General features: G+C 36.2%; 1 protein-coding gene across 8 annotated transcripts in view; it reads left to right on the forward strand.

The window, feature by feature from the left end:
• The first annotated feature begins 1,228 nt into the window (after nucleotides 1-1,228).
• PEK (pancreatic eIF-2alpha kinase) overlaps nucleotides 1,229-17,739 on the forward strand; it is a 147,966-nt gene continuing 131,455 nt past the window's right edge. For 2 of the 8 annotated variants that reach the window (XR_011330074.1, XM_069815484.1), the window contains exons 1-3: nucleotides 1,232-1,501; nucleotides 11,312-11,438; nucleotides 14,279-14,432. Coding sequence is in view for 5 of the 8 variants with exons in the window: in XM_069815484.1 (XP_069671585.1) it covers nucleotides 1,362-1,501; nucleotides 11,312-11,438; nucleotides 14,279-14,432 (421 nt within the window). In the remaining 3 variants the exon portion in view is untranslated. Of the gene's footprint in view, nucleotides 1,502-11,311; nucleotides 11,439-14,278; nucleotides 14,433-17,739 lie in introns of all 8 variants that reach the window. The other 6 variants (XR_011330073.1, XR_011330072.1, XM_069815482.1 and 3 more) reach the window with 5 other exon arrangements.

Raw genomic sequence — 17,739 nt, forward strand, 5'->3', positions numbered from 1 at the left:
GTAATTAGGTACGAGTAAATATTAAATTTGCGTTATTCCTTTACAGTATTCTAATTTCACTAGAGTTTGTTAAATACCGGTTCTGATAATGATAGTCTGCTCCTATGACACTTGCGCTTCTTAAGCAAGCAATCCGTGGTTCTATTCATGTTCTATTCTCGGTGTGGACGGAGATTTATCTCCACTCCACGAGACTGGGTAGTTGTTCTTTGTCATACTTGTCCTGTGACACCTCTGCGGTGGCTCTATTATACATAGGCTACATCGTGCTGACCATACTGTTAGGGGCCTGCCATATGAGTGTAGAGTACGTAGGTACTACAGCGCGTTCAATTTAAAACCGGCTCCAATACAGACTCACAAACAATGAACAAATAAAGCCATCCTCCCACCTACATCTTCACCCTCATGACTGGAATGACAATCATTAGCGTTCTAATAATATTACCGGTATGTTAGGTTGTTATGTTGAAATATAGTACGTATGTATAATTTATCGGGCCGGTTTTAAATTGAACGCACTGTACAATATCTGAAAATATGTTGAAGCCTGAAGAAGAAGAAAGGTGTACCGGTATAATTAATATTAAAACGTCCACCCGTTGGCTCTAAGGGTAGCGTATGTGCTTCCCAACCGAGCCGTCTATAGTTCAATTCCCTGGATGATCAATTGGAAGAGATTTATCTTTCGTCCACGGTACTGGATGTTTTCCTCTCGCCAAACCTGTACTGATGGTAACCCTCTGCTGTGCTGATCATATAACCAGGGAGGGAGGACCGCAATTTGAACTTCGGTGTTGGTTCAAAGATACAGTATAAAAGATCCACTACATCGCTTTGGATTGTAAGTCGATATTAAAAGGAGGAGGTAAAACATTCGGAGAAAGGAAGAATATTAAAACTATTCAATGAACCTTAACAGTAATTTTATTACTTCAGTTATCGGCATATGCTTTGTTCGTTCTCTTTCAATTTACCTAGCATTCAATACAAGAGTCGTGGACGGTCGTACACAGACATGTCTATACCTGTCCATTTCCCCCTCCCCCCCCCCCCCCCACGGCCGTTTCGTATGCGAATCACGGAGCGTTATCACCTGATTCCTGCTCCGAACTTCCAGTCCCCGTCAGAGCTTTGCGGAACAACGGAACCAATCGCAGAACGAAGATTTCGGTCCACTATGTGAACACGTCATTTCTTACAACACCTTCCATCTCCACCAATGAGAGACGCAAGTTGGTCACGTGTCGCTTGTCGCTTGTGTTTTGACAGGGGGATGTGGATGTGAAGTGAGGACGGAATGTCGATGTTCGGAAGGCGAAGGAAGGAATTTCTTAATGTAATATGTTTTAGGTGGCTACATGGCGAATTTTAGTATTTTTAGTTTAACGATTGTAGTGGCCTTTTATTTTGCTGCATCAGTGATTTCTGTTACCAGTAATGAAAGTAAAATAGGCGAACTCCCGTACTGTGGTCCTGACAAATTGAACACTAATCACAAGTAAGTTAATTTGTTTGACATTGTCTTATGTTAATAAAAGACTTCTTTCGTTTTAGCCATTTTAGCGTCCATAGGAAAAGTATTAACATTAAGATTTTACTATGTCTTTTGTCATAAATATGGAAGTGCATCATAACCTATATATTTGTATAAGTATGTTGAGTGTAAGTACAGTACGCTACTGTTAGTGATTGAATGTGAGAAGGTAAATATATGGTATAGAGAGGTAGTCGTTTAATTGTAGAAAGATATTTAAAATCGAAGTAACGAAATTTTGTACTGATTGCTGTAGATAGTAACGTATTTCATTCGTTTTAACAAAGTGTTTTCCACCTGTTACAGTCAAAATAAGTTTCGGGCAAGTTACAGTAATTCCGAGGATAAATTTAATATTCTGTTCAGTAGGTAATGTTTGAATTGAATATTATTTGGCATCGAAGATATTACGTTACGTAATGAAGTATTCGGAATAGAAAATAAAATACTACCTACCTATATGACTAGGCTATATTTGTAGTAAGAAGTTTATTCTGTTTGTCACTTTGCAGATAGAATTAGGAGGCCTACAGATTATCTTAATCTCATTACCTATCACTAATTTATTATTTTATGTAAAATGTATATAATTTATCAATTAGTCTATTTTTTTTCCATCAATAAGAATTACTAGGTCTATTTTGTTATGTTGTCTTTATGAATAAATTTATACATATAAATAAAAGAACTGAATATCCTGTGAAATTTTAAACGTTCACAATAGACTGATGTAGCCGGTAGGCAAACATTTTTTATGTAACCTTACTGTAATAATAACTATTTTAGAAGGAATATTCTTTGGTGTTCATTTTAAAGAAATTGGGGGAAGAAATCAGTGCGTCACATGCAGAAATCTATGTAGTTAATTGGCGATGTATGCAATGGAGGGGGAAAGAAACTTGTCACCCTACCCCATCATCTCCTGACCTAGTTGCCTCATAAGTGGTGCCTTCATGGTATCACTTGTGAGGTTCACACCTGTCTTTGGACAGTAGACTAAACAACATACAGAAAACCTAAGTTTGTCTTTACACCGTATAGGCTATAAGTAAATAGAGAATAAAGTTAAATACCAATTTTCTTCTCCGTTGTTATGAGTTGTACATCTAGTTCTAAGGACATGTTATATGATATTTTACATCCAGCCCATACAGATTAAATGCAGACTTGTCTGAAAAATAGTCCTACCAGATTGAGTTTTTCAATAGTTACTACCACTATATGTCCCGCACTGTGGCATCGTGGTCTAAGGCATCCTGCCTAGGACTCGCGTTACGGAATGTGCACTGGTTCGAGTCCTCATGGGGGAAGAAATTTTTGTCATGAAATTTCGGCCAGTGTATGGGACCGTTGCTCACTCAGCATCGTGATGCACTTGGGGACCTACGATAGGTAGTGAAATCCGGTTACACAAACCAGCTATAATGGCTGGGAGGCTCATCGTGCTAACCGCACGATATCTCCATTCTGGTTGGATGATCGTCCACTTCTGCTTTGGCATGTGGCCGTGAGGCCAGCAGCTGGCTGATAGGTCTTGGTCCTTCATGGGCTGTAGCACCACGGATTGTTGTTTGTACTACCACTATAGGCCTATATATAATCTCTTTTTGTGTGTGTTAGTGCTGGTCTTTTCTGTCCTGTAGTTGAAAGCAATGTTTGTCTGAGCATGTGTGACCTAAGACAAAATATAACAGCACAGTTGCTCTACTCTTTAATTACAATGTATTTTAATTTTCTGTTTCTTTCTTCGTGAATTTGGTCGTATGACCTGTTTCTATGTCGGCCCACCTCTTTCTAGGTCCGCCTTTTTCACTATAAACCGAGGACATAGGTCTATAAAATATTATAAATTTTGTTTCAATTCGAAGTCTTTCTGACTTTATTGAACTACTTAGTTTTTGTGTCCAGTAATATCTGTAATTTAAAAACTTATCTGTTATGGCAAATATCTCAAGTTGCTTCTAGTTTGTGTCTTTCTTATTTTATCATCTTTTGTGCAACCCCTAACTGCGTAGGAATTTCATCTGTGCTTACTGATATTCTGTTGTATAACTTAGGTATCTGGACTTTCGAGCCATGCAGCCAATAGGACACAGCCATAGTTTTATAAAATTTTGAGTGGCTTTTGTTGTCTTAATACTCAACTTTCTTTTTATTAATCCACAAATATTTTGGAATTTCATTTTATTTGTTACATCTTAACATAATCCAATGGGACATTCCACCCCAGATAGTTAAAATGTACTTAAGTTACTTGCTCTAAAATTTAATTTCCTATCATAATTTTTATCTATTTAAATCTATAATTTTCCTTGGAATGTTATGGTCTTTTTTCTGTGCATATTTATAGATTGTATTATTCACATTGTTTGTGTATTTCAGATATAAGCTAGTCTCTTGGAATTCATCTTTCAAATTTCAAATGGATAATTGCTTGATTATATTAGCATATCTACGGTTGTTTCTATGTATATAGCCTATATTATTAACTAAATTTATTCCTCCCACGGTTTCTTCCATTCTTTTATCATTTCATTCATCATCATCATCATCATCATCATCATCATCATCAGCAGCAGCAGCAGCGCTACAACCCATCAAGAGTCCTGGCTATGCCAAGAAGTCTTCGCCACTCTTCTCTGTTTTTTGCCCTACCAGTCCAGTTACGGACTACAATACTTTTAGCATCTTTTTCTATGTCATCCTCCCACCTAGCTCTCGGTATTTCTATAGTTCTCTGTACTCCTGGGTTGTATAAAAAAAAGACTCTTTTAGCTGTTCGTGAGTCTTCCATTCTTGTCAAATGCCCAGCCCATCTCAAACGATCAGTTATTATTATTGTAATGATGTTTGGCTCTTTATTTTTTTTTATTGGGTTATTTTACGACTCTGTATCAACATCTCAGGTTATTTAGCGTCTGAATGAAATGAAGGTGATAATGCCGGTGAAATGAGTCCGGGGTTCAGCACCGAAAGTTACCCAGGATTTGCTCGTATTGGGTTGAGGGAAAACCCCGGAAAAAACCTCAACCAGGTAACTTGCCCCGACCTGGATTCGCACCCGGGCCACCTGGTTTCGCGGCCAGACGCGCTGACCGTTACTCCATTTGGCTCTTTATATAGTTTGTTTGGATTTCGTAACAATTTTTTTACAAGTTGGGGTTGTCAGCCACAAGCTCAACCAGCCAGCAATCCTGGATGGCCAATGATTTTCTGTTGGGGTTTTCTCCCTTAGCTGATGGGTCCCAATTATAGCGTCAGGAACTCGCTTTTCTCCCTTGCATGTCTTAGCATTATCCAGGGTCATGACGAGGACATGCATACATCAGACTTGGTAGGAATGAATGGCTACTCAAGTTTTTAAATGTCACATAACCATCAGCAGACTGTGTGTCCTCGAGTCCACTTACTACCCATCTGGCCCCCATCATTTAATTCATATAGCCTAAATATTAAATTAATATTTGAGGAGAAAAATTCGCTCTGGCGCCGGGGATCGAACCCGGATCCTTGGTTCTACGTACCAAGTGCTCCGACCACTGAGCTATGCCGAATTCAATCCACAGCACCGGATCGAACCTTCCTCCTTCAGTGTTTCCCTTTGTGGTCTGACTCCAAGTTGAGCATATATGTTGACGTGTATGTCTAGTGTCAACTGCCATTATACTAGGAGCGCACTCAGTTGAGTGACGTAGAACCAAGGACCCAGGTTCGATCCCCGGCACCAGAGCGAATTTTTTCTCCTCAAATATTAATTGTCAACATTACAGAGATTATTCTGTAGGACAAATTAATAAATCCATAATATTGTAAATATTAAATAAAACTGGAGAAACACTGCAGCTTAGTTTCATTCTTGGTTGGCTTCCACATCACTAGACTAGAGACTAGTTCATAATTCAGCCATTTCAGGCAAACTGGGAATTCCATTGGAAAAGTCTTTTTAGAAATATTTGTTTATTATTAGTGTAAGACATACATAAGGCTCTAAAATTTAAATATTCTAATGTTTTATTTTCAAAAGGAAAATATTTTACCAGTTTTGTGGCATAGAATCTAAGTGGTCTTAGCTAGGTAATGGGTACTTTTTGTTTCCCTAAATTTTGCAGCACTTACTCATAGAGATTTCAGCTTTTAATGTATGTTTTTCAAAGAGTTATTGTTCAAATATTTTGAGAGTGTGCACTGTTAATTTTAGAGCTCCAGGATCAAGGAACTTTTTACTCTATACTATATTTTTTGTGGCATTTATTTTAAGTAAATTTGGTTAATAACAGTTAGCAATCTTACAGTTCAAGTGAATATTTTGACTTAGAAATGTCACAGTTGTTTTGAAACAAGAAAAATGAAGGACATTAACACATGTGTAACATCTGTAACTTGGAAGAAACAGCTAGGCCTATAAAATAATTACCGATTATGTTTTTGTGAACTAATTGGACACCATGAGAATGTATCTCTTTTTACTTGAGGCAGAGACTTATGTATTACACTTTTCGCTAATAGTCTAATACACAGTCACGAAGCTCAATATGTAGGGAATATGCATCCATAGATAGTTGCTAACCACTAGGATGCTACTAACACCTCATTACAGACAATGCAAAATAGTACTGGCACAGTCTATTGCATAGACAAATAGTACCCCAACAACTGAAGCTTCGTGACTGTATGTACTAGACTGTGCTAATAAGGTGTAAAGTGAGTTCACGAATCTTTTAACATTTGTGACAGAACCTTTTCTTTATTTTCTGCAACAATAATAAATTTTATTCAACAAGTTTTTTCCTGTAAAATTATACTGATCTTCTAAACTGATTATAATAATAAAAGATAATAAAAGTCATTTTAATTTCAGTATATAGAGTTTGAAAATAATAAAAATGTAACATCCGTGACAATTGGAATAGCTGAATTTGAATTCCAATGTTTTCTGACGACTTATTTTATGTCCTATTTTTGTGTTTTTATAAAACATTGTTTCTGAAAGATGCTGCGGAATTCAGTTTTATTTTAAAATTGCCCATAATTTTCTTTTATCCATTTTTATCGTAGACTTTTTATATAATCTGAGGATGCTGTATATCTTTCGTTATTAAATTCTCTTTTATTTATCAGTTCTTGCATTGTAAACAATAGCCGTACGTGATTTTCTATTACGAATGATTATGCTATTTTTATGTATTATTGGATATGATCGTAATTTTATGTTTTGCAAAACTTGTTTCACGAAGTAAGAGACATAGAAACGTATTCATTTTCACAACCTTATATTTCATTGCTAGTGTAATATGTAGCTAGTCGGCAATGTGTGCAATGGAGGGGGAAAGAAACTGGCCACCCTACTCCATTATATCCTGGCCTATTTGCCTCATAAGTGGTGCCTTCTTGGTATCACATGTGAGGTTCAGACCTTTCTTCGTACAGTTGGCTAAACAATATTTCATTGTTACAAGTGAGACTCTGTGAAATTAAATGTCAGTCAGTTACTGTGATTTCTCTGTTAGGTAACATTTTCTGTCGTCTTCGAGGATTTTCATATTCTCAACTATAATTAACCAAAGACCCATATTTGACTCTTCTACTTGGCACTAGATGGACACAATGGGACTTAAAATGATGTGTGCTGAGCACCATGTCTAACTCTTTTTATATATTGACAATAAGGACATCAATTGACATTAGATAAACATCTATGCTTTAGGACGGATTCGAACCCAAAAATTATGGTTTCTGTGCACACGTGAAGTGATTTTATAAACACTTTCTTGACATTTGCAATTAGTTTGCCGACCTCTGGAAAACTACTTCTCACCTCTTCAGCAATTCTGTGGCAGGCATGTTACATGAACGAGATTCTTGTAAGAGCCTTTTAGAAACTTCCCTGCCTTTATCATATATGGTGCAGCATCAGGAAAGGAAAGGAGCACTTCTTTCTTAGTCACTTTCGAAAGCCATAGCAACTTCAGAGCACTTTCAAACATTGAACTAATGCTGGAATAATTCACAACATCCATAGGTTCACTTGTGAGAAGGTAAGGCTTTTTTGTGGCTCTCTGGATCCAAAGCCCCTACAATAAAATTATATTCACTACATGTCGTCTGATGGAGTCTGTTGTTTCGCCCATTGACACCCATATTGGGTGTTCAGTTCAAAGTGTGTCATAGCTCGCTGTATGCCGTCATGTGGCTAGTCGATGAGCCTAGAGAATTCAATCTTCCTACACTTCCGCAGAGGTGTATCACCTATGTGCCAGAGAAGTTGCCTAGAAAGTACGGCGTTCATTCTGAAGATTACTTATTGATATGTACGGTAATGCCAGTAGTGGCAGGAATGTGAACTGTTTCGAAACATGTATTGAGGTGAGTTTTTTTCTTACTGTCGAGATATGGGGAGAGGGTTAAGACGATTACTTACGTATTGTTGACATTAATTTCGATGGTCAACATGGACACGGAACATTTGATTTGTATTGTGGAATGTTGTGGTACGACTTGCCCGAGCAAAACACAGTTCGAAAGAGGTTATGGTAGCACACAGACCGTACTGACCGCCATCTGTTGCTACGACGTTCAAGTTATACCGTACACATTCTCAAGTTCAGATTGAACACCTTGATTAATAGGCAACTTCTCTGACATAAAAGCTGAAACTCGCTTCAAATCACTGACTCATCAACAGTGACATCATGACACACTTTGAAATGAACACCCAGCATAGTGCTGTCTTTTAGTTTGTTCTGGATGTCATTAATACATATATCATAATTTGGTCTCACATAATTGTTTTGCAAAGTTGTGTCACGCGAAATTGGCTTTTGGGTATACTTTTCCAAAAATGCACGCATCTTTTTGTTCCTCAGTTTGTACAGAGGTCTACTGAAATGAATGCATCACACAGTTCTAGATTAAATTGTTGTTGTTTTCTAATGCCAGGCGTTTGGCAGTAAAGTCATTTGACCTCTTGCACTCAAATATTTTTCAAAGATATTATCATGGTCAGCCACTGAAGCACAGATTTTGAGGTGTTCCGAATCCATTTCTTGGTTTGAGTTGCACAATGGGCAGTTAGGGGACTGATATATCCCAATTCTATGCAGGTGTTTGGCCAAACAATCATGGCCTGTTGCCAATCTAAATGCAGCTACAGACGATTTTCGTGGTAAATCGGGAATTAACTGTGAATTATGATGCAGAGAGTTCCATTTTTTCCCTTGAGATTGTGCTATCAAATTTTGTTTGTTGAAGTCTAAGTATATAGATCTAATAAATCTTTTCACAGAGTAATATATAGATTTAGTAACAGGTCTGTAAGTAGCAGTGCTGCCCTTCTTTGCTAGTGCATCCGCATTCTCGTTTCCCAGGATTCCACAATGGGATGGTATCCATTGGAATACAAACTAAATTGTTGACGTTCCTACAAGTCTGCTTCACAGGGAGCTTTACCTGAAAAACTAGACTTGCATAATATATACGTTACTATAGGTACGTTAATAGAAAACCACAATTCCAAGTCACACAGAGTTTGTGTGCACTCAATGTGGGTCTCTGGCGTCTTGTCAGTTCACTCGAGTTGTGTGGATATAAGGGGGAAAATTTAGATGGCATCGGGTGGGGTGTCTGGGTACCTCAGTCAGTAGATTGCTGGTATGTTCAGTCAGAGGTCCTGGGATCGATACCCGGCCCCGGAACAATTTTTCCCTTGAAATTATTCAAAACTAACTTTATTATCTCAACTAGTCCTACTCTTGTGAACCAGGTCACTTGTCCTCTAATCATGCATAATGCCTCCTTTGTGGGACTTATAAAGTATCTGTGCGATAAAACATTTTTCTAAGACTGTACAATACATACATGCATACACGTACATACATACATACATACATACAGTCGTAGGCTCGAATCCCTCTTGGACTGATTACACGGTTCGGTCTAATGTCTTCAACTGTAAGACGAATTTTAGGGTCCTCGTTTTTTTTTCTGCGGTTTTTCCAAATGTAAGGTGAATATCCCTACGAAGCTTGTTGCCCTGACAAGATCAACCCTAACTAGGGTTAATTGTAGAGTTAAACTACAGGCAGGACTTTCAGAACCTTTCTATACACAGAAGGGCCTTAGACAAGGTGACGCACTTGCATGTCTGTTGTTCAATATTGCTTTGGAAAAGGTTATCCAAAGCTCAGGAATTGAAAGGAGGGGTACAATATTCCACAAATCGGTGCAAATATTGGCTTATGCTGAAGATATTGACATTGTTGGAAGATCAGAAAGAGCCATCAAAGATGTATTCATCAACCTAGATGCTGCAGCACAGCAAATGGGCCTCAAAGTAAATGAGGGTAAAACCAAGTATATGGAGGTATCAATAAATCCCTCAGAAATGGAGTATCTTGAAGTAGGAGGATATAAGTTTGGAAAAGTTACCGAATTTAAGTACCTAGGTTCACTAGTTACCTCAGATAATAATGTGAGTGCAGAAATCCAACATAAACTCCTCACAGCAAATAGATGCTATCATGGAACTCCAAAAACAGTTAAGATCACATGATATCAGCCTCAACACTAAGTGCAAATTATATAAAACATTAATAAGACCAGTCTTGCTTTATGGATCTGAAACCTGTGCAGTTGGCAGTTGTAGGCTGAGTGTATTTGAGAGAAAGGTTCTGAGGACGATGTACGGACCAGTAAATGATGAGGGCAGTTGAAGGAAAAGATATAACTATGAATTATACCAACTTTTTAAAGAACCAGATGTTTGCAGAGAAATTAAAGCTAGGAGAGTCAGGTGGCTGGGCCATATCTGTAGGAAGGATGAAAATGATCCTTGCAAGAAATTGACTCTCACTATACCTTTTGGCGCCAGAAAAGTAAGGAGACCTCAGCTAAGATGGCTGGATGAAGTGGAGAAGGATATAATAGCAGCAGGTGTTATAGGATGGAAAACAAAGGTGCTAGATCGAAGGACATGGAAAAGCATCATTGGGACAGTCAAGGCTGGAACCTGGCTGTAGAACTAAAGAAGAAGAAGGTGAATATCAGGTAGTCCCATGGCAAATCATCGGGCTTGCCTTGCCAAATACCATTTCTCTGTCACCAATTCTGTTAACACTTGATGGCCTTGTAGTTGATACAGTGTCATTAAATAATTCATAGAAAAACCAATTCCATACTCTAAGGCAGTAACGCATCCACAACAACCATTACCATCACCACCAAAATGAGCATCATCACCATGGTCATCATTGCCTTCTGCCTTTTTTTTTTTTCCTGCTCCATTTTTTCTGCGTCCTCTCTCAAAATGCAAATATTTTGTCATGCAATGTAATTTGATATATGATATTTAGCGCAGATGTGTTAATTCTTTAGTACCGCAAGTCATTGCATGGTTTATTTTATGTCTACATCAGTGAAGTGTTGTTGAAATATAAAATTAGATTTATCACTCAAATGTTGCGGACTGCTGTCACATCTGGTGAGAAAATGTCTGCAGTATTCCACCATCGACACCATATACAAAAACATAGCCATAACCCATTTATCTATTAGTCTGTCACCACAGAAACTTGGATTCAATCCCTCATAAATCATGTGAAATTTGTGATGAACAAAGAAGCTTCAGGACAGGTTTTCCCAAAATATTCCGGATTCTAATTCCATTACACCACTATCACTGCCATTTCACTGAATAAAATCTTTGTGGCTATAGCTAATTTAGACGATTACACAAATATTTATAGTTAAACACTTAGTTCTAACTCATCAAATTTTCAGACTGGTTTTTGTGAGCACGTTAGATGGACGGTTGTCAGCATTGGATCCAGCTGATGGGGGCTCCCTCAGCTGGAGTATTGAAACTGGACCTGGACAGATGCTCTCTTCGAGTATACATAGATTGGAGGTAACTGTACTATTAAAATTCATTCCCCCCCCCCCCCCCCCACTCATTTTTGGTCTGGCTTGGTTTATTTATAGATTTTGTTTATTGCTAGACTACGAAACCCTATGCACTAAAAGCTCAAAATATGCATACAACTTTACACTAAAAATTGCTGAAATATGCTCAAAAAATGAAAATATATATGCGGAAAAAATAACTCTGTGATAGTACAGAGTAATCCGTTTGGATATGGATAAAATAAAAACACTGTAAAACGTTTACTACTGAACTTTATATTTTTTTAAACTTTGTGCATACAACACTGAAAGATGGGAGATTCCTCAGAGCTCAACATGACCCCCATTGTGCATCCTGCACAACTCATAACAGTGATGCAATTCAGTCCATGTCCGTTGTAACATAAGAGAGGTGATTCGTTAAAAAACTTGAATTATTTTTACACTCAGATCATCAATGTTCCCGGGTTTCTGTGAATAGACAATGTCTTTAACAAAACCCTACACGATGAAGTCAGGAAGGGTTAGATCTGGGGAGTTTGGGGACCAAGCCAGGAGATAGCTGCTTCTCGTACTGCAGGGTTTTGCCTGCGACTTCCTGCATGTTTTTTAACACAGAATCTGTTTCTATAAATGTTCGATATCACAACATTATGGAATCGTATTTAGGTACATTACGTACACCATACTAACGTCGAAATTCCCTTTGAACTCTTTTAACACTCTCAAATTTAGCATACCAAAGAACACATTGTGCCCACTGTTGATTTGTAGTAGCCATTTTAATCATCTACGATTTTAATTTGCCCTTTCAGATTATGCATTGTTGATTGTCATTATGGAAACTCCCATCTTTTAACCATAATATAACTAGCAAGAAATTTTTCCTACTATCGTAATAGCTTTATAATAATAAATTAATATTATTAATTGATTATCTAGTGGACTTACTCGTGTTAATTATGTAAGATTTGTCTGGCTTACAGTTGTTTCAGTGCTTCACGCACCATCCTCAGAGCCTACTAGATCACGGCGTCATCTCGAACTTCCCTGCCTGTTATGTGGGTGTATTTGATTGTTGAAAGGTGGAGTCAAATAGTGTGTGTGTGCTGAAATTGATCTGTGTGTTGAGAATTTGATCGGGGTGTGTTTTAGTGTGTTTTTATATTTCGTATTTGACTCCACCCTTCAACACCTTTCAACAATCAAACACACCCACATAACAGGCAGAGAAGTTCGAGATGATGCCGTGATCTAGTAGGCTCTGAGGATGGTGCGTGAAGCACTGAAACAACTGTAAGCCGGACAAATCTTACATAATTAACACGAGTAAGTCCACTAGATAATCAATTAATTATATTGAAGTGTTTAAAGTAGTGTACGCAAGATTCAACATGGATTATCAAAATTAATATTATCCATAACCAAACGGATCAGACTGTAATTTATATGAGGTTTATTTACTTTAGTAATAATATCAGGCATTTATTATAATTGAGATATTTTTACTAAAACTTATTCAGTCTAATTGCTTTTCTTTTTCCTTTAAATGCATATACGTTTATATAAATTAATAAAGTTCTTTTTGCTTAACCTTTAATTATATGGAAAATGTTTCTTAGCAATCTCTTCTACTTGATTTTTGTTTCAGCTGTCTTTATAAACTACTCAATACCGCAAAGATACACTGAGCAATCGAATTCTTTTTTTGAAAACCAACTTCAACTCTAAACAATTTCATTATAGTAGTATTCGGAGTTGAAGTCAATAAACCATGGTATCCGCCAAGGCTGTAGTCTGTCTCCATTGTCATTTGTTATAATTGCTGGTATATATATGGGGTCATATATTATTTAAAAAAATTAAAAGCAACACATGGAAACTTGACCAACAGAAATTTAAAGATATACACATAGTTCCTGTGCAAACTGGTCCCACTCCAACCTCTACCTAACAAAATATGTTGTGTTGTCAGGCAGCAAGCGGTCGTACATCGGTGTATGGACAGGTCCGTGCATGCTCCCCTATGCAGACCAGTCCCACTCCTTCCCTTACTGCTTAGCTTCCTCAGGACAGGCGCTGTGATGTACTTACGTTTGCAGATGATGCAATTGGTTTTATTGGCGGATTCTGAAGATGGACTCCAATGTTCTTTTTTCCAATTAAAACTTAGTTCTGAGGAATATAACCTATACTTGTTTTTTTGAAAGATGGGACATTACAGGAGCGTTGCGATTGGAAAAACAACTGAATGTCATATAGCATGGTAGGCCTGTTGCTATGGTAACAACGGTTGAGTTGCCAATCTTACCGTTCTCACATGGCAAGTGCTTAATAGCTCTCTTGGCGACATTTATTGTGCACACAATTAGCATTGGTACGTTTCGTCTTTGATTCTCTGTAGATTTTTGTATTGTTTTCTTACCTTTGCGTCAATTGTCAATGAATGTTTTAACGTCAGCCATCTTAACGTCAATTGATACCTTCCATCAGCTGGCAGTGTGGTAGTCCATATTGGCAACATAGCACTGTAGTTCCAAGTTCGGCCGCTTAACTGTCATGTCCCATCTTTCAAAAAAACAAGTATAGTTGATAAGACTAAAGTAAGGCTTTCATAAGGGAAATAAAAACATCTTCATAGTAAAACATGCATTTGCAAAAAAAAAAAAAAACTAGAAGAGAAGTTTTGCTTTAAACAACTAGCTACAGTACCATTTGAGCTATATATGGAAAATAAAGTATATATCCGTAAAATTGATTTCTTTTAATTATGCAATGAATAATATTACTAACATTTTCAAACCCTCACTTGTTCAATAGAATGTTGTTTCTTTCTTGTTACAGCTAACCAACAATGGACAGTGGGTACGGATGATACCATCACTGAGCGGAGGCATTTACAGATTCAATGGTACCAGCATTGAACCTGTTCCTATAACAGCTGATTTATTACTTAAATCAGCTCCATTTACATTTTCCAGCGAGCTGGCGATCTCAGGTCAGAATTTAAAGCATTTTTTTTTTTTCTGTGTTATTCATCAATTTTGGAAAATTTAGTTTGTACTCTAATCCAAAAAGTTTGTTTTCTAGGTTATTTATTTTTAATGTGTCCTTGTATTTTGATCACGAAAGTTGTACAAGTTTTTTTTCTTTACCATAAGAATATGCAGACGAAGTTCGATATCAATAATTGAAGACTTCGTGATTAGTCAAATAGTTCTGCTAGTAAATATAGGCGTAATGAAATATATCCCTGAAATTATTTTCCTGTCTTCGGAAACATGAATTATAGTTTTGTTGTTTGCATTCTTATTCAGGGGAGGTCTTCAATTTTAATCATTCTTCCATTATATTATCTCTATTTTTTCTCCTTTATTAAGTATTTATAATGCTTTCTTTCTTTCAGTCTTTATTTTCTTTCTTTCTTTATCCTTTCTCTCTTACTTTCTCAATATGCGAAAAAACATAAAGAAAAATATTATGATGCTGTAAAATATATAGGCCTACATATTTCAAGATTTTCATAGGCTGTACACTTTTCAATACCTCTGGCATTAAAAAAGTTATTTTCAATATAGTGTCTCTAACGTGTTCATAATATGTGCGTCCGTTTCGTCTGCAATATTCACCGGGCTGATCACGTAACACCATCCCTCGAAATGTTGTCCTGGCTCCGTCTAGAAGATCGTAAGAAAATCCACTGTCTTTCCTTTCTCTTTCACATATTGCATTTCTCCACTCCTGTCTATCTTGCGTCTCGTTTTCAAAATTTTTCCACCCATCATAACCTAGACACACGATCACAACACTCCTCAATATTATCCATTCCCTCCCACCGAACATCCTCATATTCATCTTCTTTCACTGTGGCTGTTCCTCGACTTTGGAATTCCCTACCGAGTAATGTCAGGGACTGTCAGATATCAAACCAATTTAAGAATAGGCTAACGAAATATTTTTCTAACAATTCTTATTAACAATAATAGCTGTTTCAGGTTCCTGAATGTTTAATGGTTATATATATATATCTCACAGATAAATATCTAAATTATTATTATTATTATTACTATTATTATTATTACTATTATTATTATTATTATTATTATTATTATTATTATTATTATTATTATTATAACTATTTCTTACCAATGTTTATTATTGTCACACTAACATTAGTTATCCAGTTTTCATTATTTACTTTCATGTTGTTTTATGATCTAGATATTAATGTAAGAACTATGTAAGCAATATTGTATTCAATTAGAATTAGAGTCTGGCTGGGCTGAAGAGAAGGCCTACTGGCCTTAGCTGTGCCAGATTAAATAAATAAATAATAATTATTATTATTTATTATTATTATTATTATTATTATTATTATTATTATTATTATTATTATTATTATATTTTTGGTGTAAAACAAACATTTAGACTGATTTCCTACTACACCCATTTTCAGTTTGTCTGAGTTAATTCATCTGGGAATAGTATTTATAAAATATACATCGTTATTTTTGCTGTAAAATTAATTATGTTTTATTTGAAAATATAATGCAAAATGGTATCATGATAGTGAAGCTACAGGAGTAACGAAATTGGTTTCAAAAGTCAGCTGTAATGGCTGGGGAATCATTGTGCTAACCACATGTTACTCCTATAGTGGTGGATAATCGTTCACCTCAGTTGAGCAATGTGAACTTGAGTTCAGTTGTCAGCTGGTCAGTCTTGGTCCATCATGTGTTGGGCAAGTGTAAAAATTCTTTTGTATATCATGGCATAATAAACTAGCATTTAATATTGATTTTGACGAAATAAACATTAATAATTTATTGTTTTTATTTTAAGGCTATGGATGTGTGAAATTTCTAACTTTTACATGTTTATACTAATTAATCTAAAGCTTTTACCACATATTTGTTACATTGTGGACATGCATTACACAAATTTTCACTTTGATAGTCCAATTAGTTTACTTATAATTAATTTTTATTGTTTTTTTTAAATATTGAATTATAATAGTCCCAATTTTCTAAAATTACATAGTTTTCCTTTAAATTTATATTTAATTTATTCCTGATAGATATATGTAAAATATGAGACATGCTTTTCATATTTTTCCAATTACTTTTTGAGAACAAAAGATATTTACCCTTTTAGTTGTTAATTTTTCAATTTCTTAAAGCTTATCATATCCTCAACACGTGGTGATTCAAATACTTTCAATAGCAGAAGGAAACACATGTGTCTGCTACTTCACGTGCTTTTGTGGACTTCTGTGCAAAATTTAATTGAGATTGGAGAAAAACTGCATTCATTAGAACGTTTTGAATGTAACAAAATATTTAAAATTTGTAAATTGAGGAAATGGGTATCAAAATACAGCATGTATATCATATATACTATTGATATCCTTCCTTCCTATCACACACAATTTTCTCCTACATAACAGTGCGAAATATTAACTGAATGAAAAGTAAGATTAGTTAAAATGAAGAACAAAGTCTCTCAGAATGACAGCTGAGTGTCAGTTTAAAGAACTGCAGCTCAACGCACTCGCTGGTCTATTTAAATTCGTCCTGTGGGGCTTTAAATTGTCATAGGGCCAGAATAAGCACATATTTAAAAAACTGAAACATTATTTTATTTTTTTAGAGTTGAAAACAAAATTTCTGTTTTTTAATAATCTTTTCGTTCTTTTTACTGAACCATAGCATTCAGTCTTTCATTTAGTGTTCTGTCCAAGTGCAGGTCTTTCACTGCAAACCCAGCTTTCTCCAGACTTTTCTGTTTTCTGCCTTCCTCTTTGTTTCCTCATATGATCCATATATATTAATGTCGTCTATCATCTGATATCTTCTTCTACCCTGAACTCATTCCCGTTCACCATTTCTTTTTTCCCTTCCTGATCAGTTTCAGTATCATTCTTTCTTCTCCCACTTTTTCCAACACAGCTTCATTTCTTATTCTGTCTGTCCACTTTACACATTCCATTCTTCTCCAAATCCACATCTCAAATGCTTCTGTTTGCTTCTCTTCACTTCATCGTAATGTCCATGTTTCTCCCTCATGTGCAGAACGCCATGAATGAATGAAGTGGTGTCTAAATTGCCTTCCCCATTTCATAAATCATTTCCCATCTTTAGTGCTGTCCCGCTTATAACTCTTTTTAAGCCCACGGTCTCTTGACAAGCGTATTAAAGGGGTTATATTGTATGTATACCTACACATTCCATCTTGATATCCCCACACACACACACAGAATTGACCTGAGCGAGCTGCAATTCTTGAGCATCTATTTATTATTCTCA

This window comes from Periplaneta americana, chromosome 2 (genome assembly GCF_040183065.1).
Source record: "Periplaneta americana isolate PAMFEO1 chromosome 2, P.americana_PAMFEO1_priV1, whole genome shotgun sequence".
Lineage (NCBI taxonomy): Eukaryota > Metazoa > Arthropoda > Insecta > Blattodea > Blattidae > Periplaneta > Periplaneta americana.